General features: G+C 44.0%; 1 protein-coding gene across 2 annotated transcripts in view; it reads right to left on the bottom strand.

Annotated features, from left to right (window-relative positions):
- Positions 1-24,187, bottom strand: part of CMIP (c-Maf inducing protein) — a 164,742-nt gene extending 140,555 nt beyond the window's left edge. For both annotated transcript variants that reach the window (XM_020805720.3, XM_020805721.3), the window contains exon 1: positions 23,733-24,187. In XM_020805720.3, coding sequence (XP_020661379.3) covers positions 23,733-24,053 — 321 coding nt within the window. In that variant the 5' untranslated portion in view covers positions 24,054-24,187. The remainder of the gene's footprint in view (positions 1-23,732) is intronic.
- Between the last annotated feature and the right edge of the window lie 504 nt (positions 24,188-24,691).

Here is a 24,691-nt window from a genome sequence, read left to right as displayed (position 1 = left end):
CTTATTTAAGAGAAATCTGCACAGCATTTCCTTTTCAAAGAAAGCCAAAGCAGTTCACAGTCTTGTGATGTTGAAAAACTACAGAATACTACCAAGTCAAGTGATAAAGCAAAACAAGAAGCCTTTGAAATCTCTCAGATGGTTAGCAGCAATCACAATCAGGCAAAAATGCACATGCGTACTTGGAATGTACTTTTTGGACATCCACGGTCTCACTTCCTAACTTCGTCTCAAAGCAGCTAAATGAGGAACTTCTGGCAATGATAGGTCTGAACTTTCCCAGCTAGCAGAGGATAATCAGTAGAGGAGGAAATGATTCTGCCTCAACCAGACCATCTGAGAACAAAACAGCACAGTTTGGGAAAGTTATTTCTTGAGATTGATAATATAATCATGACTCATCAAGTCAATGCTGATTTATGGCACCCTTTTTCAGGGTCTTCTAGGTAGAGAGTATTCAGAAGTGGTTTACCCTTCCCTTCCACTAGGGGCGCCCTGGGACTGTGCAGCTTGCCCAAGGCTAAAAAGGCTGGCTTTTTTCCTAGGAGGCACAGTGGGGGGGTATCAAACTCCCAAACTCTGGGCGTTTGAGTCACAGCCCAACTCACTGAGCTATCCAGTCCACACACTTCTTTGGATTGCCGGTCTCAGAATACCCCCTGTGCGCATTAACTGTGAGTTGTGGTTTCTTTCCTTCTCCAAAAATGCTCCCAGGACAAAGCAAAACTCATTTTAATTTCTGCAAAACAGACAAAGGGGAGAAAAATCAGGACCGGTAAAGAACATCTCCCGCCACTGCGCCGCGGCATTTCTCCCCATTCAATTCACCATCACATCCTCACGGAATTAGGGCTCATTTTCCAACAGGATTTCAAAAGAGGGCACTTAAGGCAAAACAGCCAGGAAAAAGCCTAGGATCAAGAGCACAGATGTCTGTAATGCTGACACTCACACAGGGAGGCTTAGCTACACTCAAAACAGACCTAGGTGGAAGTCTTTTACAGCAGTTTCGTCAACAATAACCTCTGATGTGCTGTGTTTCCTGTGACCTCGTTTGCCACCAGCCTAGGCAGGTCTCTTAAGGTCTCCTATAACTCCCACCACCGTTCCTGCAATCCTCTTAAGTTACATGCTCCATAGTACAAAAACATGCATCTTCCCCTTAACATCTTTGAACCACCTGTTACACTTCCTATTTGGCCTGATAAACAGCAGTGGGGGACCCTCCCCATCCCTCTTCAGAAGTGGGAAGGAGATCTACTGATCCGCTCTACTCCATAGTGACGGACGGGACATTTTGTCCCATTTCGCTAGCAGAAAGTAGTAACATCTGCACAATTCAAACATCAGAGGAATCAAAGCCGAAACAGACTCGCACATCCCCAAATTGCCCCGTTTGCTTTTTACATCAGAATTTACAAAAGCTGAAACGGAGGAAAAACAAGAAACGGACGGATTGGCTCAACTCAAAAGATGAGCGGAAATTTTTGCTTGCTTTTTCTCGGAATCTGCAAAAGTCCAAGGCAAAACCAAACCTCATGTGGGTCCTGCAATAAAAGAACTTAAAACGAACAAAGAAAGCCCACTGAATGGGGACACCGAGTTTAGAATATGCCGGTAGACAAATACAGAGCAGGACACAAGGATTAAAAAGCCTGTTTGGTAATACCGTTTTACTAACAGGTTGTCCTGTTTCTGGAATTTGTGTAACAGAGCACCATCAACACTCCCCCCCTTGCACACGTAGATGATGCCCAGTTGCTTTAGTTGGGGTGAAGCTGGCAAGACATTGGGTCGGAGTCCCAAGTCTGAGTTTTCGGTACCAAGTCCCGAGTTCCAAACCCCAAATTCGAGTCCTTATTAAAAACAAGCTCTTTTTTCCCCCTAGGAAAAAAAGGGAGGGGTAGGTGGGTTCTAAATCATGAATTCAGTCTGAGTCATTGAAAAAACAACTCAAGTTGAGTCTGTGTTGAGTCACCCCTGGGCCTTAAGTGTGAGTCCCACAACTTGGGTCTTCATCCCTCCCAACGGCAAGCCAGAGTCTGTACCACTATGCTCCATGTTCCCTCCAAGGAGGCTGTCCCAGGGCACTAAGGTGGTTGCGCTTTTATGTTCTTTGACACTGGATTTCCCCCATGTTGTTATTATTTTTTCCAACAAAGAACTGCTCATATTTCCTAAAGCAATCCTTGTTGCTCAGAAGGAAGCCTCATTGAGTTCAGTGAGATTTCCTCCTGGGTAAAGATATTTTTTGGATTGCAACTTATTGCTCTTTTTGCCATAAGACTGTAGTAGAGACACAACATGTGTGACATGAGGAAGCCTTTATAAAGGCAAAATGGGATGTGCAACAATGGTAATCCAAGGCACACCGGTAAACTCCTGGCCAAACATCTTGCGATGAAGGAGCAATATACAAGGGTCCAGAAGTTACAATACCGACGCTTGCTTTTCCAGCCTGCTGCGGTGCAGTGGATAGAGAGCTTGACGAGGACTCGGTGTCCTGGGTTCCTCTACCCACTTGACCACAGAAACTCCCTTCAAAGTTTCACAGACTTGTTTCGGTCTCTTGGAATAAGGTGGCAAATCCCAGGTTTTGGGCATTTTCCTCACTTGGTTCCAAAGCTGTGCAATTTTCTCCCCCCAGCATCTTCGTACAGAACCCAAGTTGGACAAATTTAGACAAGGTTCGGAGACCTATCTGTTCAATGTGGAGCCATACGTATTTGGTGTATTTGGTATTTGGACCAGCCAGGGCCTGATGTATTTTATTTGAACTTTTCAGCTGGTTTTTAGAAGTTGGTTACTTCTTTTTGATCCTTACTTTGAAGACTTTTACACTGATGTACAGGTTCATATATGTACATATAATATTACGGTAGCGGTTAAATTTTGTTGTTGTTGTTGTTGTTGTTGTTGTTGTTGTTGTTGTTGTTGTTGTTGTTGTTGTTGTTGTTGTTGTTGTTGTTGTTGTTGTTGTTATACTTCAAACAAAAAAAACCTTCTTGGTTTTGCCATGCAGTGGTACCTTGGTTTACGAACGCCTCGGTTAAAGTAATTTTCAGTTTACGAACAAAAATCCGTTGAAGCTAATGCCTCGATTTATGAATTTCCCCCCCGCAATATGAAGCAAGTTTGCATTGCACCTGGGAGGTTTGCAACGCCGCCCCCGTGCATGCATTCCTATGGGAAACCGCGTTTCAGTCTGCGAATTTTTCGCATTACAAAAAGTCCCAGAGAAGGCATTAAATTCGTAAGCCGGGGTACCGCTGTATTTCAGAACGACAGCCAGGCAGTTCCCACAGAGATAAAGCTGCAGGTGAGGTGGAGGAAATTATTCAGTGTGCTGGTTAACAAAATTTCAAGAAGCCGCTGCCAACATAAAGTGGGGAGCTGGTTATTAACTGGAGGGTGGGGGTGGGAGGAAATAGCTGTTTTCAGCTTCACAAACCTCCTGACAACACAGAGGCCCAGGAACCTCCGTTCTGCTCAAGCAGAAAACACTCCTGCTGTTGAAACGGAGCCCAGTCCTGCCCAGCTAACTCTTTGTCTCACATCCATCTGTGAGAGACACTGACTGGTACATTTCTATGACAACCGACGACGGGGAAAGTGGAGAAGCGGCTGTGGATGCAGGGAGGGGGGGGTCGAGGAGGAGGAGGAGAGGAAACCCGGTACAAGGCTGCACAATGATTTCCAGGTCCCCACCACCCACCATTTCCCCCACCCCCAAGACAAAGCGTTGCTTTCTTTTATAAATACTGCCAGGATCAGCCCTTTACCAAATGCATCATTGCTCATTCCGAGCAAAGCAAAAATATTACACATGGGGGGGAAAGAGAAGAGGGGGAAGAGGTTAATCCAAACATACTAACGGGGTACCCACCTAAGGTTAAAATGAGCCTATGAAATGTTAAAAAAAATAGAACGCAGCCATCATTAAAAAAAATATATAGGTAAAACCTCTGCATTAGAGTAGCCAAGAACATGCTTCTCGTTAAGATTAAATCAGAGACTTTAAAAAAATAATTAAACCACTATTATATTAAAAATAGTAAATAAGATCAGTTATAAGAACACATTTAAAAGCGACAAGGCACAGCAATCCATTTAAAGACCCTGTCAAATAGGCAGTCTCACTCAGGGAAAAACCTGCCTGAAGAGAAAGGTCTTCATCTACTTGAAGCCCTAAGTACAAGTGGTGCCTCGCTAGACAGTTACCCCGCATGACAGTTTTTTCGCTAGACATTGACTTTTTGCGATCGCTATAGTGATTCGCAAAGCAGTGATTCCTATGGGGGAATTTCGCTGGACAATGTTTGGTCCCTCCTTCGCAAACCGATTTTCTCTAGACAACGATTTTGACAGCTCCCTCCACGCTCGCAAAACAGGTGTTTTCGGGACCTAAGCTTCGCAAGACAGCGATTTAAACAGCTGATCGGTGGTTCGCAAAGTGGCTTTCCTATGCCCAATTTTCGCTAGACAACGACGATTCTTCCCCATTGGAACGCATTAAACAGGTTTCAATGCATTCCAATGGGGAAATGCTTTTCGCTAGACAATGATTTCGCTAAACAGCGATTTCAGTGGAACAGATTATCATCATCTAGCAAGGCACCACTGTAGCAATTTTTAAAAAACTTTTCAGCAATACATTAAAAATCTGTGGCAGTGATAGCGAACCTTTTTGAGCCTGACTGCCTAAACTGAAACAACAACAACAACAACAACAACAACAACAACCCAGTAGGTGGCGGCGGAAGTGGAAGTGGCAGCGGAAGGGAGAATGCTGGGCATGGAGGTGTCTCCAGACTCCACTCTAGATCCGCCTCTCGTCATGCCCAACCCCACCACTACCTATAGCTTGGCCGGCCTGCTGCCACCGGTGCCAGCTGCTCCAGATCCTGGCCTGTTGCTTGTTGGGGCACTAGCGCCACGGCTGCTGCCCCCTCCTCAAGTGTGGCTGCCAGGGCTAGCAATCCGGCAACTTATGGCTTGCGTGCCCACAAAGAGGACTCTGCGTGCCAGCTGTGGCACATGTGCCATGGGTTCACCATCACTGATCTTAGAAAGTAGTGGGTTTGTGGCTTTTTTGGTGGAAAATGCACAAAAAGTGGGTTTGAAATGGATCTCCAGTTGAGATGGGCACAAACTCCTAGTTCAGCGGTTCGGCACACTTTATTTCCTGGCCAAACGACTCATCTGCAATTTGACACCCTGCCCCCTCCAGCAGCAGCTCACTCGGTGGCAGTGCCCTGCCCCACCTCCTCTGAGCGCTGCCTCTAAGTGGACACCCACTGGACAGAGCGCATCCCTGAACAATGAATGGATCAGCTGTTCGGCCAGGAAACGGACCACAACGGATGAACCAGGGATTCGTGCCCATCTCTAATTTCAAACTACAGACCATTTGAGACCTAAAGCCCCCCCCCCACCCGCACAGAAGTCCCCATCACGGGTGCTCACCTGAGGGACAATCTCAACACCAGCCTTGTTTCCTAACTAGCATCCAATCAAATTGATTCCTTTCCTCCAATGCATTTTAACTTCAATTTGCTTTATAAACTAATTCATTTCTTTGTTTATTAAACAATCAGATAATCTGTATGCATCTTTATTTTGCAATGCATTTATTATGTTATATTTTGTTTATCTTTTTTCAGACCTGATGAAAGGGATACTTTCACACTTTAAAAATAAAGAAAATGAATCAGGGTTAACATGAAGTACCGTCCATGATGGGTTTGGGCCCGCACACATCCCTATATCTTGTCTGCAGAATTGGCTGCAAAAATATTTTTTTTCCAATTTATGCACGGCTATGCATTATCTCATAGATTTAATTGGTCGCCATAATTTAATTTAATTTAATCAGGCATATGCATATGCACATAAAGAAGAAGAAATGGCTTCTCTCTCTCTCTCTCTCTCTCTCTCTGTCTGTCTGTCTGTCTGTCTCAGTCATGGGGTCTGTGTGTCACCCTATCTTCTCAGGTCAAGTGGACCTGAGAATATGAACCTGCCAGCCAACTAGCTATCAGATTCATTAATTTGCAAGTAGTTAGCAGGGACAGAGTGGATAAGGTGGGGGAGATGAATGGTTTATTCATGGGATTAAGGCATTGGCTTAACTATAGTGCATGCGAAATTCCTAGTCAAAATAAAACAGGGAAGGGGTTAGATGCAGTTAGCTTAAAAAAAAAAAAAAAAAGTCAGAAACGGCTGCCAAACCGCAGGGGCTGGCAGGTTCGTATTTTTAGCCTTCTGTTCCCACTTCTTTCCCTAATTCCACTCCTCCAGCCCATCCTGCTTTTTCAGAGCATCAACATTCAAACTTTGCCAAGTTCAACACCCCCACCATGACCTTTCCGCCTTCTGCTCCCTGCTTGCGCTGGGCGATGATGCAGGCGCGAGTCCACACAGAAGGCACTCTAGAAGACCCAGAAGCACACAAAGATCGTTTTGCCTCTCCCTCTCCCAAAATAAGGAATGATCCCGCCGTCCTGTTCTCTATGGGGTTCTTTTTCTTCCTTCCGCAGGCCTTGCCTGTCTCAACTACCAACCTCAAAAGGACGTTAGATTATATTGTACTATACTATACTTTACAGGCAACATCAGCTTGAGATATTTCCCCCACCCACCCACATTATTTGGAGTTAGAGATGGTTCCTGTTGGCTCGTCCTTTGGACAAGCAGGTGTCCGGCGCTTCCCAACCCCACCTCCTCTGGCAGGCACCCACTCAGAGGCAGTGCCTGAGTGGGCGGCTGCTGGAGGAGGCAGGGCTAGGAAGTACAGAGTACCAGCACGGACCTCCCATCTCTACTTGGAGCACCTGAATGGACCAAGTGGCATGCAGCAGTCCCTGAAAAGCACATAAAAAAAGCAACCTTCGTACAATAAAATGCCAAACATACATTGGAAATGGATTTTTTTTAAAAAAGGGACAGAAAAAAAGATGGACACAATAAGTTTAGTGAAAACAAGTGACCAGGATCTCAGAACTTGTTGGGTTTCATCTCTCAGAATCCTTAGGCAGCAAGGCAGGTCCGGCCATGGCAGAACAATCACATCCTGCAATCCATGTTTCGGAATCAAGGACTGAGTCAAAGAGCACATTCTTCTCAGGTGGTCCTATCAATTTATTTATTTATTTAATTTATTTATTTTATTTGTTCGATTTATATCCCGCCCATCTGGTATATTCTACCACTCCCTTCCAACTCATGACAATCAAGGTAGGCAAGATGTTCAAACAGTGGCTTACTGTTGCCACACCCCAAGTAAGTTTCCACAGCTGAATAAGAGGTTTGGACTCGGTCTTCTGGTTGTCTGACACACTCTCCGTGACACTGCACTAGCTCAAACAGCACAGACTTTGCAAACTCTTTAGTTAGTTAGTTACTTAGTTACTTAGTTACTTAGTTACTTAGTTACTTAGTTACTTAGTTACTTAGTTAGTTAGTTAGTTAGTTAGTTAGTTAGTTAGTTAGTTAGCTAAAATATTTTACCCCACCTTTCTCCTTAAGAAGGACCCCAGGGGGCTTACCATCATCAAAAGGCAGTATTTGCCCAACTTCACTTTTCCGAATTCTCACGTGGCAGTGCATTCCACCACAAGCAAAGCACCCTTGGCATTGAAGGCGAAAACAAAACGTTAAGCCAAAAAGACTACTCACAGAAAAGACCCTCTGCTTTCCGCTTCCCTGTTGGATCATCTCTTTGCTCTCCACCCAACATCCTGCTTATGTATTTTGCAGATCAACCTGCCCCTCCCACAGAACATACACTGTGCAACCACAATTCTGCATAAAAGCCCTCGCCAGGAGCCTGCAGAGGTCATTCGTACACCACCAGAACTGGCACGCTTCATATTCGTATCCCCAGGGTACAAATACGAAGCGCACATCTCTAGTCTCCAGATCTCCTTTCTCATCACTTGCTCCACGAGCTGCTCCAGCTTGGATAAAGGACCTTCTAGATGCTGCAAGTGCAGGATCTCTGCTGAGCGACTCCATCAAGCAATGCCCTGGGTCAGGGTGACCCTTGGCTCTGCCCGGCTTTGCCTGGTGTTCTTACCAAGCTGTTTACCGTGCTAAATTTAAGGGTTATCTTAACTGTGCGACTCACAGCCTCGCCCCTCATTGTGACTGCTCACAATGGCTCTGCCAAATGCTTAGTCACATTGTTCAGAGCCTTACGCCTGCGTGCCTCTGTAAAAGTTACCTATTATTGTCTACTTCGGGGCATGCCGTATCCAAACACATCTTGCTATATTTGAGCTGCTTTGGAAGTGACAAAGAAAAACAGAACAAGAGATATCCAACTGAGTCAAAACGGTGACACATCCGGCATAGGACTGGCATCCATGAGTAACTAACTTTACCATCTCTCCAAGAGAACTCTCTCGCCCTAACTTGTTGAATGAAAACCAGGGTATTGCAGATGCCTGGGAATTAACACAGCCTCTCTCGTAAGCAGTAGGCACATGCGACGTCCCTGAGCTATAAAATGTCTTGCCCCATCTTTGATCTTTAGGATGGTGGCTGAAATCCAGTAGTCAGTCACAACTAGAGTAGGCCCTTTGAATCAAAGCAACTTGTGGAGAACTTAATGCACCAGATCTCCGCTGATTCAATGGGACTTAGTCCTGGATTTCAGCCAGTATTTCGCAATCTTTGATCCTCTTAAATCAATGGTTCCCCACCTTGGGACCTGAGATTTTTTTGGACTACAGCATCCAGAAAACCTAGCCACCGTAGCTAATGATGAAGGCCTCTTGGAGTTTTAGCTCAGGAATATCTAGGGAGGGTTGGGAACCATTGTTCTAGATGTTCCAGACTTCACAGCCCAGAAGCCCCAACCCCCATGGCCAGTGATGAGGGGTTTCAAGAGCTGGCGTCTGGGAGACCCAAGACAGAGAACTGCAGTGTTTAAAAGAAGCTGTTGCAAAGGGTGAGTGTCCTTTGATGACTTGCCATGCAGGTCCCATCATGTCTCTCCATTGACTGGCCAAATGGCCAATGGATGGTCCAGTGCAGCACAACTGGAAAGATTAAGAAAGGAGAGTTGAAAAAGAATAATTTTTATGAAATATGGGGCAAATTTTTGGAATATGTGCTAATAAGGGGGAAAGGGAAAGCTCCAAATCAAGAATCTATGCAGTTTTGGAGAAGAGGACAATAGAAGAAGAAGAAGAAGAAGAAGAAGAAGAAGAAGAAGAAGAAGAAGAAGAAGAAGAAGAAGAAGAAGAAGAAGAAGAAGAAGAAGAAGAAGAAGAAGAATATGGCAAGATGTCCCGTACATGGTGGTGGGGAACATAGTTATTGTATTTGAGTTTATATGTTTTATGTATATGTTTTTGTTATAGTTATAGGGGAAAAAAAGAATCATATTCCCCGCTGTGGGGAAAGCTACTCTGGATCAGATCCAGGCTCTTCACAACATAAATCAAATGTATATCTTACTACATTTCCCACGGTGATAATCTAACACTGATACTGAATCAGGTCCTGAATAGCAAAGGTTCGTCCAGCTGTAAGAACACCTTATCTTCCTCCTTTTGACGGGGGGGGGGGGAGGACATCTTCCCTATAGAAATCCCATCTTTGTCTCAGGTAACAGAATGTGTTGGGGTGGCCTGGATGATTCCCTTCCCTCAGAAGGCCAATATCAGCCTGTGAGAAGGCTCACAGAAGAGAGAATAGGGCAAGCAAATAAAATTCCCTCAGCAAGTTTGAGGTTTTCTTTTCCTCGTGAAGTGAGTACTTCCACGAAATGCTGTAGGATGGGTCCTTAACAAAATATTTTTAAAACAGTATTCTTTCGTGGGCTTTATTCTCTTCTACAGTGCCATAGAATCCTGCTAGGCCCTTATTCAGTTCTCTGTTTGGGAATGGAAAAGGCAGAACCAAAGCGAACTGAAGAAAAAGTCCTTTTCACACAGACGCTAAGCTTTGCAAGTGTGAAGGAAAAAAAACAGACAACTTCACACCTAAGTCCCGCCTCTCAGCAGGTATTGTAGAAGATCTAAAGTTAGCTACACTCACGAGGTTGCCTGTTTTGGAGCTAAAAATTATCTGATATACAGTATTTATTAATTGGTTTATGATGATTCTTACACAAAGAAAGACCTAACCAGCATGAAATTTTATTTTAGAGGCATAAATAAGAATAAGTTATTATTATTTTTAAATATATATAAATTTGAATGCAATATTTTATAGATAGATAGATAGATAGATAGATAGATAGATAGATAGATAGATAGATAGATAGATAGATAGATAGATAGATAGATAGATAGATAGATAGATAGATAGATAGATAGATAGATAGATAGATAGATAGATAGATAGATAGATAGATAGATAGATAGATAGATTTGAATGCAACAAATACACAAGCAAAACTGGCATAACTAATGTTGGGTGAAAATCCAGAGCTGTCATGAAAGTAAAAATTGGGAGAGACTTCAAAATCACTTTAGACTTATCATGAACTGTTCAGTGCCGGTGGAAATATGTTTTCCCTAAAACAGTCTAAATATCTCTCCTACTATTGAAAGTCTGGTTCACAATGGACTCATTTGCAGCTGTGCTTGAAAACTTCCCTGCAGAGTCAGTAAGCTGAAAAACAACATCTTGGAAAATTGCAATGCGTTTCCTATCGTACATTTAGAGAACATGGTGTGATCGGCGCTGGTCTCCACTCCCTTCAAGCGTTGTCTATTGGGTCACGTGCGATGTTCTAGTTCACCTGGTTTTACAAACCTTCATTTCTCGATAAACAGTTCAACAGGTTGATTTGCTACTTTAGAAATTTCTTTGACTTGCTTTCATGTCCTGCACACCGGCTTTCGCTGCAGCATAAAAACTGCACTGAAGTTGGACAGGCAGAGGAAGAGAAAAAACAAACTGTGGGTTGCATGAAATGTAAAGCCAGGATTCCACTGGTGATTAAAAAGGGAAAAACAATCAGCTCATTTCTAATTTATACCAACTTCCTTGTCCTTTTGTATCAACATATATGTAAATATGTGCCATGTAACGGTCAGGTGGGGTGAATAGAAGGCAAGTGTAGTGCTATGTCCCTGGGTCATCTGGATATCATCAATGGTTTCAAATTCCTAATTGTTTAGGGTAGCAACAAATGACTGCATATTCTTAAACTATATTGCTGAAATATAAACAGCTGGAGATGTTCAGGAGCCGAAACATCTATAAAGTTCCATTACGGTTCTGAATCCTCCGTCTTTACAGTCGTGCCCCGTTGGACGATTACCCCGCTCTACGACGGATCCGCTTAATGTTGAAGTTTTTGTGATCGCAAAACGATGGTTTAAATGGGTTTTTTTCGTTTCACGATTATCGGTTCCCTGCTTCGGGAACCAATTTTTGCTTTACGACGATCAGCAAACAGCTGATCGTCAGGTTTCAAAACAGCCACCGGCTGAAGAAAATGCCCCCCTGCTGTTTTCAGGACTGATTTTTCACTTAACAGGCACCAGAAAATGGCTGCCGTATGGAGGATCTTCGCTGGATGAGCAGATATTCAGCCCATTGGAATGCAGTGAACAGTTTTCAATGCGTTTCAATGGCTTTTTAAATTTCGTTTGATGACGTTTTCGCTCTCCAGCGATTTCGCTGGAACAAATTAACATCGTCAACCGAGGCATCACTGTACTTTGAAACGGATTTAAGCCCCAGAACATCTAGAGACAATTTTGGACTTTCCTGCTCTTTCACTATCCTCTAATTCAGTGGCAGCTAGCATACAAGCCATCACTGCACTCTGGTGTTTGGGTATTTATGTTTGTTCCACAAATAAGATTTAGTCAGACCAGCCTGTCGAGTGTTGTTCCTGTAGGACACGGCGTAGTCACAGCCGCCGAATGTGTTCCCCCTCTCACCCTAACTTACTCTTAACGCTCTTTTGTCCTCTCCAGGAATGTTTTCATCCCACCCCAACTGGGAATGACCCATCGGCCTTCCCAGCGTGGGCCACCATGGGCTTTCCACATGGCTTCTGAACTCCAATTTATCTGTTTATTTTTATAAGCTCTTGTTTAAAATAATCTAAATAGATAAATAACTGAGCAAGACCCAGATATAAAACAAACAAAGCTACGGCCCTAACACGTGGCTTGCCCTCATTCATACATCCAAGCTACCACTTAATACTCTAAGGACACAGAAGGTGCCTTATTTTTAATCCAACCAACAGCCCACCTGACCCATTATTGTCAATTTCTATGGGAAGAAGCTTTACAGGTTTCCAGGCTGGATTCTTTCATAAGCCTACCTGGAGATTCTTTGCGGTCTTCCATCCAACTGCTAACCACGTCTGATGCTATTTGGCTTCCAAAATTCAACGGGACTAAGTGTATTCAAAGTGGTAAGGTTAGTTTGGCCCAATCCATGCTAACCTAAAATAATCTTCGAATTTGGACTCATGTACAGCAAAAGCCCAGATTCTAGTCATGACATTACACCAAGCCGGTGTCCTGCAGTGAACAGACTATCAGACGGAGACTCAGGAGACCCAGGTTCAGTTGGAAATTCACCTGGAGAGGCAATGGCTGAGTCTTTGAACAACTTACACACCTCGAAACTCTATTAGGGTCGTCATAGGTTAGAAGCCGCTTGTTGTCACTCAACAACCACAACACAGCACAAAACCACAGTGAAATTTTTACCAAGAACTCATTCCACCAAACAGAGACGCACAGGCATGCAAGTGAGCACTTGTATGAGTCCTGAACATTCCTTCTCCAATTTCTTGTCAAAAGCAAAAACAAAACTCAGCCCCAAACTGAAAACTGAGCTACGGGCTCATTTCTTTTCTTAACAGCTGCTGTACCTCCCAAGTTGAGGCTTGGTGGATAAAGGAAGTTATTTCAATTATGTGGTGGGGTTTCCTTCCCTCCCCCTCCTAAAACTAGAGCATTCAGCAGCCCATGGAAATTATTTTTCTGCACCAAAAAAATGTTCGGTTTACGCTTTCCACCGGCCGGCTTAAGCAGGGCATCGGAGCAAAGAGGCACTCAACCAACGGCTACATGGTTTCCGTTCCAACTTGTTGGTACTTTGCTTTGTCAACAGACTATTACACCCCTTGCTGGGCGAAGAGAACTGTCATCCCCCAAAATTTATGCCCCCGTAAGTCTTTTGGTCTGGCAGATGTCACAAGCCTTGGTTCTTTATTTTTTTTTGTTGGCGTTGACGAACAGAGTGACCTGCCTCCCCCACCCACCCTCACCCAAGCCCTCTTGACTTTTCCACCACCGACTACGTCTCCTCCTCCAGGATCTCCCACTCGACAGAAGAGAAACCAAACACAATGTATCAACATCCACTTTTCACTTCCTTGGGGGAGGTTAATGGGTAACTTAGTCGAGATTGTGAAATCACGTACTGTCCTTCGTAAGCCCAGATACAAACTGTATCTTGTTAGTGGACTTTCAACCTTCTCTACTATGTTTCCTGAGCTGATTACACTGTATGAAAGGACTCAATGCAGCCTTGTGGAGGCTAAGAAGCTCTGGATCTGGATCTTAATGTATATGCAAATTAAGCTAATTTATATATTGTACTTACATGGGAGAATGCCTAAAAAAAACTGTGTATGCCCCCTTGAATCCCATGATGGAGATTGGGTAGGCGAGAAATGTACTAAATGTATACAGTGGGGTCTTGACTTGAGAACTTAATCCATATTGAAAGGCGGTTCTCAAGTCAAAAAGTCTGTAGGTCAAGTCTCCACTGACCTACAGTGCATTGAAAACCGATTAATCCCACAACAGGCCGTTTTTGTTCCATTTTGCTTTTTTTCTGGTCTGTAAGTCAAATCTCAGTCTGCAAGTCAAACCTAAATTTTGCGGCCAGAGAAGTCCCTAACTCAAAAAGTCTGTAAGTCAAGCTGTCTGTAAGTCAAGGGTCCACTGTATTATTCAGCCTTTCCAGTATTTAAAAAAATTGTGGGAAAATAATCTGTGATAGTTTTTGCATAATATAATAGGATAGTTCTGTCTTGCAACCCAGAAGAGTAATTTAAATATATATATACAGTATAAAGTACATACTCCCAAACTCCTAAGAATAGGGAAGCCACTGCAAAACATTTAAAATGCAAAAATTCAATTATTCAGCTGAAATCTGTGCAATTACTGTTTGTGGATAAGGGGGTGTGGATGCATAGTGTAGAGAACTAACAAGACAGGACACATTTTTTAGACATGACTTTATCCCAGTGTCTGTGGACCTTAGGGAAAGCTCATATACACAAACAACTCTCTTGATCTCAGTGACAGAGGGTTGGCAGTCCCACAAAATATTATTTAAAATGATTGGCCCAGACAGAAGGCTCATGAAGCCCAACTTAGGAAAGTGGATGACCCCAGACAGCCCTCAAAAGCAGGATGGAAGTAAAGGAACAGCCACCTGCTGACATTCCCGAAAAATCTAATGTTGTTAAAGTCTCCTCTAAGGCCAATGGACATCCATTAAGAAACTATGTGGAACATGCATGGGGAGTGTGGAGAGATTCGGCCAAACTTGCTATGTTGTCACTTGCATAGAGGGCAATGAAGCTGATCAAAAGGCACCTCCGTGCTCTGTTGGGGGGCCTTCCCCTGGACTCCAGACCCTGAGAAATCAGGGTCCCAACTCATGCGGAAAGTGCCTATGGATACTGGAGCACTTACCCTTCAGACTAATCACAAGTAACGGGTAAAACGGTGTGGGAGGAGGAACAGGGAATAGAGCTGTCCATTTTTGGCAGAAGTATCTCACGTGGTTCTGATACTTGCACAAGGCTTTCCTTGCTATCATTAGACCATCATGTGTGGGAGATGCATTTCCTGCCACTGGTTCTCAAGGATCTTTCCCCGTTACCTTCACTGAACAAATCATCACAACATATCTGACCTTGGAGACTAAAGAGGGTTAAGTCTAGTTAGTATTGGGTGGGGGACCAGCCAGAGAATACTAGACAAGGCTAGGAAAGAATCTTACCTCCGAAACCCCTGAATAGCTGCTAACTGTCAAGCTTTCTACGGAAACCAGACCAGAACCATGCCCCTCTCTCATAGCTGCCCTTTACTTGCTGGTCAAAATCCTATTTGCTTATAGCAGTATGTTGCAATAGAATAGACCCATTGACTCAATGGGAGTTTGGCGAGCTAACTCCACTGCAAGCCCCATTGATTCAAATGGGCCTACTCTAGTCAGTCAGAGCCTTTATTGGCATGCACAAAAAAAAAATCACATCCACAATATAACAAATAAACTGAATTAACTGAATCTACAATTTCATCCTCTCACTGCCTGCAGCTTCTCACTATCTGGTTCTAAAAGGCTCCCACATTCTCCATTATAACGAACTTGCTTGTTGACAGAATAGACGGCGGTGTGTCACAATCCAAAAAGCCACGGATTTATCACCCTTTCCTTTCCCATAATATTAACATTCACAGTGGAAAACAGAGACTCTGCTGAAAGCCATCAAGTTTAGGGCAATAGTAACCAAATCTACCAGATTTCCAAACACGTAAATGTTAAAAGTAAGCAATAGATCATTTTGAGCAGAAAGGGGCTGCTACGAATGTATCAGATTTTGTGAGTTGGATATCCCTCATTTTGTATTTATTTTGTTTTTGTTTGGGGGAAAGTAGGCTAATGAGTAAATAAAGACAGTCCTAGGTACAGATTTTTTTCCCCAAATGCAGGGGCCGTACAAAGACTGTAAGGCAGCATTTTAGTTTCTGATCCCTGGGAACATCTGACCACAGTTTTAAAGAGAGAGAGAGAGATTACTGTAACCGTACAGTCTAGAAAATTGTTTCAAGCCAAACAAAAACAAAAGCTACGGTTTTTCTCACTGGAGTCTGCAAGAGTCTGAAATAAATACGATGAGCAGAGTCTGTTTCCTTCCCATGATGTAAATGTGGTTTCACTTGTTTCCAGCCTGTGAAAATCAAGGAATATTACTCTAGGAACGTGGACGCCAAGACAGAGAAATACGCAGTCTAGGGGAAACCGGGTCGAAGTCACACCGAGATGTGCCACTTGCTGAGTGATCTGAAACCAACCAATCTCTTGGCCTGGCAAGGTTCTTACAAAGATAAAAAGTGTGAGGAAGAGGCATATACTGTATGGCACTTTGCACTCCCTGGAGAAAAGTTAAAGGGAGCTAATAGCACAGCTATGAGGTGGTGCAGGCAATTTTCTTAATTTTGTTGTCACTTAGCATTTATTAGCGTGATCTGCTGCTTCAGTGGCAAAAGGTACAGCTAATAAATCTTGCAGATAAACAAATATTTATGTTGTCTGCTCGATAAAACTTCACTTAGCCCAGAGGGAGCAATGTAGATACATCCCTGAGCAAGCACTTACCTGAAAACAAACGTTTGAAATATTAAATTGTTCTACTGGGGCATCAGTCACAGAAACAAAATGTAACACAATGTTGATTGTCATAGAATGAAATTATCACTAATAATATAAACCTGGACAGGCAGAAACAAATAAAGCACATACATGAGCCATGCATGGCTCCCACAATCTGCATCTTGTTGTAAGTACCACATACTAAGCAAAGGAACAGACGCAACAATAAAGCAGCTCAGGAAAATGTGTAGTATAATCCACGTACCATGCTGACAACTACATAATAACAACAAAAGCTTGGTTAGAATAGTGCAGTCCACAGCTCACTGCATTACTGCAAAATCAGCATCAAGACAGTGTAGTATAGTGGTTAGACTGCTATGCTAGACTCAAGAAACCTGGCTTCTTCATTTGGCCATGAAACTCACTGGGTAGCCCAATCCCACTCTTACACTCCTACCGACTAACCTTATGGTCTTGGTGTGATAACAGAGCAGGCCAAAGGGACCTTGTATACATTGCCTTCAGATTTCCACACCAAATATGTGATATAAATATACTACTTCAAATAAAAGCTAGCTGGGATTATAAAATAACTGAACTATGGCTGAACAATATACAACCGCCTGTATTAAATATGAAACGTAGGAAATCCCCTTTGTTGTCGTTTAGTTGTTTAGTCATGTCCGACTCTTCGTGACCCCATGGACCAGAGCACGCCAGGCCCTCCTGTCTTCCACTGCCTCCCGGAGTTTTAGTCAAATTCATGTTGGTAACTTCAATGACACTGTCCATCCATCTCATCCTCTGTCATCCCCTTCTCCTCTTGCCCTCACACTTTCCCAATATCAGGGTCTTTTCCAGGGAGTCTTCTCTTCTCATGAGATGGCCAAAGTTCTGGAGCCTCAGCTTCAGGATCTGAAATTAGTGCAACTGTACGGTAGTTGGAGCATTCTTTGTCACTGCCCTTCTTTGGGACTGGGATGTAGACTGATCTTTTCCAATCCTTTGGCCACTGCTGAGTTTTCCAAACTTGCCGGCATGTTGAGTATAGCACCTTAACAATGTCATCTTTTAAGATTTTAAATAGTTCAACTGGAATATCATCACCTCCTCTGGCCTTGTTGTTAGCCATGCGTTCTAAGGCCCACTTGACTTTACTTTCCAGAATGTCTGGCTCAAGGTCAGCAACCACACTATCTCGCTTGTCCAGGACATCCAGATCTTTCTGGTATAATTCCTCTGTGTATTCTTGCCACCTCTTCTTGATGTCTTCTGCTTCTGTAAGGTCAGCATTCAATTTTCTGTAACTTTCCCTATCTCCCATGCATTTTGTTTCCCTTCTCTTCTCTGCTATTTGTAAGTCCTCGTTGGACAGCCACTTTGCTTTCTTGCATTTCCTTTTCTTTGGGATGGTTTTTGTTGCTGCTTCCTGTACAATGTTACGAGCCTCCGTCCATAGTTCTTCATGCACTCTGTCCACCAAATCTCGTTCCTTAAATCTGTTCTTCACTTCCACTGTGTATTCATAAGGGATTTGATTTAGATTATACCTGATTAGCCCAGTGGTTTTTCCTACTTTCTTTAGTTTAAGCTTGAGTTTTGCTATAAGAAGTTGATGATCAGAGCTACAATCAGCTCCAGGTCTTGTTTTTGCTGACTGTATAGAGCTTCTCCATCTTTGGCTGCAGAGAACATAATCAATCTGACTTCGGTATTGCCCATCTGGTGATGTCCATGTGTAGAGTCGCCTCTTGTGTTGTTGGAAAATAGTGTTTGTGGTGACCAGCTTGTTCTCTTAGCAAAACTCTATTAGCCTTTGCCATGCTTCATTCTGAACTCCAAGGCCAAACTTACCTGTTGTTCCTTTTATCTCTTGACTCCCTACTTTAGCATTCCAGTCCCTTATAATGACAAGAACATCTTTCTTTTATGTCAGTTCTAGGTGTTGCAAGTCTTCATAAAACTGTTCAATTTCAGTCTCCTCAGCAGTGGTGGTTGGTGCATAAACTTGGATTACTGTGATGTTGAAACAGTAAGAATCTGCCTTGGATTCGTATTGAAATCATTCTATCATTTTCGAGATTGTATCCCAGTAGAGCTTTTCCCACTCTTTTGTTGATTATGAGAGCTACTCAATTTCTTCTACAGGATTCTTGTCCACAATAGTAGATATGATAATGGTCTGAATTGAATTCGCCCATTCTCATCCATTTTAGTTCACTGACGCCCAGAATGTCAATGTTTATTCTTGCCATCTCCTGGTTGGCCACATCCAGCTCACCAAGGTTCATAGATCTTACATTCCAGGTTCCTATGCAGTATTTTTCTTTGCCGCATAGGACTTTCCTTTCACTTCCAGGCACATCCACAGCTGAGCGTCCTTTCAGCTTTGGCCCAACCATTCATTAGCTCTGGAGCTACTTGTCCTCCACTCTTCCTCAGTAGCATGTTGGACTGCTTCCGACCTGAGGGGCTCATCTTCCAGTGCCATATCTTTTAGCCTTTTGTTTCTGTCAATGGAGTTTTCTTGGCAAAGATACTGGAGTGGCTTGCCAATTCCTACTCCAGGTGGATGGCGTTTAGTCAGAACTCTCCACCATGACCTGTCCGTCTTGGGTGTCCCTGCACGGCATAGCCCATAGCTTCTCTCAATTACTCAAGCCCCTTCACTACAACAAGGCAGCAATCCATGAAGGGGAGGAAATCCCCTTAAATACATATATCTAACAATATATTTCTTCAGAGATATGTCTTTTTCAGACCATTGGGCCATCTACTTTAGTACTGTCTACTCTGGTTAACAGCCTTATTTGGAAACAGCAGAAATGGGAACATGTAACCATTTGCATGCAAATCATGTGTTTTATCAACTAACTCTACCCCTTCTCTGAATCAGGAAGCTGCTTTATTTTAAGTCACACCACAGGTCCATCTAGCTCAACATTGTCCACTCCAGGTCCCTTTATGAATAAGGTTCCTCCTAGCACTTCCTACATGACCACATTTTAACCTGGATACCTTCTTGCCACTGAGCTATGGAAACCACTACAATCACCATACAGAGTATCTAACTCAACCTTCTTATTTTCTCACTTAATTGTACTGACGCTTCTCCTTCTTTCCAACCTGGAACTCAAGGTGGAATTCCACCAGACCTGGACCAGTTTAGCTTCAGGATGGTTGCTGGATCACCTGTTTTCAGACCAATATCCAGCAATGATGCAACCCATACACTGAGGACAGAGAATCCTTGGCCCGCCAACAGTTTAGACTAGGACTACCATAATCTTTTGCCAGTGGCCACACTGGCTGGGGCTTCTGGGAACTGAAGTCCACAACATCTGGAAGACGAAAACTCCCTCAACCCTGCTGTGCACAATTATCCACATGTTTCCATTTAAAACAAAATGGCCGGGCATTTTATTTTTTAAAAAAATCCATCATGGAGGGTTAATACTTCTCAATAATCCAACTTCTATATGAAAACCAGGTCCAACATCCTCCCCAAACTACAAATAAATGAAAATCTCATGGATGGGGACACACAACTATGTAAAACTATAGGGCGGTGAGGCTGTTGTTGTTCTACAAGTTTCTGTAAGGAGAAATTCATAGCAACAGGGTGAGGCAACAAAACCTTGCTCCCCAGATAGTCTGGGACTAAAAATCCCATCACCTGCTTTCACCACTAGCTGTGCTGGCCACGATTTCTGAGAGCTGTAATCCAAGAACATCTGGGGACCCACGATTGGGAGCCACATCAATAGACATTAATTATTTTTCTCTTGGTTTCCTGTCCATTTGGCCCATGTACTTTAAGACCATTTTTTAGTTAAATTTGCCTATTGTACCTGGTGGCAAAGAACGCCTTGGGATAAATCCAGTAGTTACCCCAATTAGAACTGTGTGGACAAACTGGCTGAAATCCACCAGTGGTAAGTTGCAGGTAGAGTAGGCCCCTTGAATCAGTGGGGATTCAATGAGTCAACTCCTCTGTAAGCTCCACTGATTTAGTGGGTCTGCTTTAGGAGTGATTTCGGCCACTGATTCACTTAAACTAAGTTCTGTTGATTCAATGGCTTCTACTTTGACTCTGGCTGGGATGAACAAGTGGACTGAACCCCAAAGTTTAAGAGAAAGTTTTTTAAACCCCATTTCCTGGTCACCTGAAACCAAAGAGCTCTTTAGATGTCTTTACAGACACATATCTGAGTTTTAACTACAGGTTAAGCACTCCCACAGAAACAGATTCTACAATCTTCCCCATTGAGAAAGCAGCAATTTCAACCAAACATGGTAGAATTCAGAGGACATTAGCGAGATCAAAGGCTCTCTGTATTTCTACTATGTATCAAGCATAAACACATCCCTACAAATTAACATCGGGTACTCTGACCTTTTTGTTTTCTTTATAAATATCTGCTTTCACTATCACTACTTCAAACTCCCTGCATCTTTTGCAACAGTAGCGTGATAAATCTCATGTTGAGCAAGCACTTTTGCACCCGAAGGAAAAGATGTAGCTTGGATATTTGTCTTCCATGGCTGTTCTACACTATTCTACAGATCAGTATGTCTTTGGGGGGGATTTCAAACTGGGGGATTTCAAACTGGGAGCCTAAGGGAGGAGCTGGGAGTGAGGGTTAAGCCATACACAGAGAGAGGCAAAGACATACAGTATATTTCAAATCAAGGGAGACTGGCTTAAAGCAGGTGGTGTACCCATGGCCAAAAGTCAATAAGGGCAAAGGGTGAGGAAGAGGTCAACACAGTGCGGACATTTTGCTCGAAACACTTTGCAAATCTGGAGCCATATCTTGCCAAGATCAGAGTCGGATACCTTATAAGCAGTCAACTGTCCCAAACAACTTGGGCAAGAAGAAGGCACTGAACAATATCCTCATCCAATCACAGCAACTTGTTAGGCTTGGGAGAAAACTGAGAGTATTGAAGAAAGACCATTCTTTGTGGTCTGCCTCTTGAGTCTGAATTACAGCTCGGGAGGAAGCCTTTACAGCCATCTATCTCATACCCATGTTTTACCAAACAGGGCCCGAGTTGCAAGCATTTACTTGTTGCTTTCTGGTGCTTTCAGGCCCCCTGACAATACGCGGACATAAACAAAGCAATAAAAACCACCATCATGTGATTATACCCCGATGGCTGCACCTCACTGCCAATGGAAGAAAGGGGGACAAAAGTCTTCCTATGCAACGCTGGTGAAAATCCTCTGCGTGGCTCACCCTGCATCATTATAAGAACGAGCCAGTGTGGTGTAATTTTAACAGTGGTAGGCCAGAAAGAGGCCGTGGGAGATTTCAGGCCAGTTCCTCTTTCTTAGCGGGCCTACCTCACAGGGTCGTTGAAATAATAAAATGAGGAGGAGAGGGAAGGCCAAGGCAGGACACTATGAGCTCAACTGGGGGCGGGGGGCGGGATAGGATGTTAATTCAATTCATATATAATTAAGAAGGAAAGAGGGATGCACAAATGTATTAATGTACCCAGAGCTGAATGGAGGGGGAATTTAGACATGGGCTCCAATATGTGTTCAGGACATGCTTAGAGTTCTGCTCAGATGTAAACACATCAAGAGGTCCTTGAAATGTGATTGGCTGGTTTTATTTGTGCAAATGACAACTTGCCATTTTTAAAAATTGCAGCTTCGAGGGCTTGGAGTTTGTGCTCTGTCTTGCGGTTCCAACTGTCACGGCCCTACCAACTGTAGTCCCAAAATATCTACAAACATATATACACCAACTCTAGAAACAAAGCAATTAAAACAGTAAAAGGCTACCAAAAAAACAAACAAACCCCATATACATCCTCATTATCCCATACGCAAGCTAAATGATTAAAATACTGTATGTATTTACATTAAAAGGTATCGACAGACAGAAGACGGTTTTGAGGACATTAAAAGAGTAAAGCTGCTTGCAAACCCCCCACCCCCAAATAAATGAGCTGACCTAATGGAGATTTTGACCATCTTTGGGGGCGGAGGGGGGCGCTGAGCAACAGGGGGGGAAAACAGGACCAAGAATGAAGAGAAACAGTTAGAAAAGGGGAAAGCAAAATTAGCAGCAACCATCTGTATGGAACTGATGCAGAATTGGCGCATGGGGGTGAAATTTGGAGGCAGCCACGGGCGGCTAGGTCAGGGAGAGCCTTACACCGATGATCTTGCAGAGCACAGCCCCTTGCCCACGTGTGGTTAAGTTATGTTGCACCAACATATTGCATGACATGCAGTTTAGAATAAGTTACAGCACCCTGTGTTAGCAAAATCCGGGCAGTGAGGACTTAACCAACCTTTTCTGGGCCCTATTCATAATCACAGTGGGAGCAAAACACACCACACTGATACAACCAGGACTTAAAGCAGGGCCTAAATCACTTTTTCACAGTGGAAACTCTCTGACTTCCTCATTCCGAATCCATTCTGACCGTACAGTCCCTTGCCACTGCCTCAGGGTCTCCTCCTTACCTATAAAATGTTTTATGTTCTGCTCATTTTCTGTCTTATTTTTCTATCACTGCCCTTCGGTAACACATGGCCTGATTATCTGAAAATGTCAAGTGCAACGTTTAGAAGGGGGGAAAAATCATTGCCACAAGTTTGTTCTTAGAGAAACACACAACCCTCCATCCTGAGATTTTGCTGTGAAATCCTTTCCCATTCAAAGGACAGAAGTGACCGAGCGGATTGGTAAGCACAGCTAGAATTGTTTTTTAAAAAAACGCAAGAACACTATCTCCCATTTTCACATCAGATATTCCAAAGGGCTGAAGGACAGGAAGATGACAGGAAGATATTTTTTTTATTTGTTTGAAAAAAAAAACCCACACCAACTCGAGCTAAAGATTGACTCACTCTTTGGCTAAGTGTCATATCTTCCATTTGCATCGCTTGAATCAAATTCTCAACCCTACTGTTGAGTTCTGAATACTGTACACGCCATCTAAAAGAGACACTGGGGGGGGTGCGCTTTTTTTCCACAGTGGGACGTTTCCCACGTTTCCCCCCCCCCAAAAAAAAGAGTCATAAATTCGTACTCGGATCCAACCCAGAACCGTGTCGAGCAGAGCGCCCGCTAGTCCAGACGGGAGCGGACCCACGGAAATCCCCAGAGGTCCTCCCCGTGTCCCATTCTTTTCCATGGGGCCATTCTTTTCAGGATTGAGCCTACACAGACAGACACACACACACACACACACACTCCAGACACTTTTCCTCTTCCTTTCGGAGGTGGAAGGGGGGGGGAATAAAAAGAGGGCGGGAGAGAGCCAGCGCGTGAACACGGATCGCCCGCGGAGGGAAGGCAGGGAACGTGTGAACTCACCGTTGCGGAGGCGAGGCTGTTCTCGGCCAGGGTCAGATGGTGAGGCTCCCACCGCCTCAAAAATTTGGAGGTGAGGATCTTGCTGAGGAAGGTCCGCGGGTGGCGGATGACACACACCTGGATGTCCCCCTCCTGGAGCAGCTTGTACCTCATGCCGGTGCAGTGGACGCCTCGCCGGCAGAAAGCGGCCCCCATTTTACTGCCTTCCGTCGCCGACCCGTCGCCCAACAAGGGCTTGGTCTCTTCGAGCTGCTGCTGCTGCTGCTGCTGCTGCCGGGGGTCGCTGCCCCCGCCGCCGCCGCCCCCGCCATGGAAATCCATGCCAGCTGCAGGGGAAGGGTCGAGGGTCCCCTCGCTGGCTGGCTTTGTTTTTTTTGGAGGGGGGAATAATTAAAAAAACACACACACCCCAATAATTTCCTGCTTTAAAACAAAAGCAACCAAAAAAACTCCAAATCGTCTTGGGGAAATGGTTAAAAGGTAGGGGAAAAAATAATACACAACGCGCATACAAAGCCTGGGGTGTGGATTGTTTTAAAAGGAGGAGGAAGGAAGGAGACGGAGGGGGGGGACACACCACCACCACCTAACCGCCCCCAAAATCCAGATTACACGCACGCAGACACACAATCAGGAAGCAATTTCTAGATTTAAAAAATACATATATATATCCAGATTGTTTTTTTAAAAAACTTCCAAAATCCATACATAAACAACAACAAGGGGAAAAAAAACCAGATCAAGCTCCTTGTCTTCTCTCTCTCTCTCCGGCGGCTGTTTCTTTTGACTCGCCTCTCCTTTTGTTTCTAATTGTGATTTGTGTGTGTGTGAGTGTGTGTGTGCGGGGAAGTCAAAGGCTGGCCAGCCCAGCTCGGTGGGGCGGCCAAGGTGGGGAGGGGAGGGGGGTGGGCGAGAACTCGTGGCTTCAGTTTCCCAAATCCATGTCGAGGAGCCCGGAT

This window comes from Pogona vitticeps, chromosome 10 (assembly GCF_051106095.1).
Source record: "Pogona vitticeps strain Pit_001003342236 chromosome 10, PviZW2.1, whole genome shotgun sequence".
NCBI classification, from domain to species: domain Eukaryota; kingdom Metazoa; phylum Chordata; class Lepidosauria; order Squamata; family Agamidae; genus Pogona; species Pogona vitticeps.
This window is presented reverse-complemented; position numbering and strand designations above follow the sequence as displayed.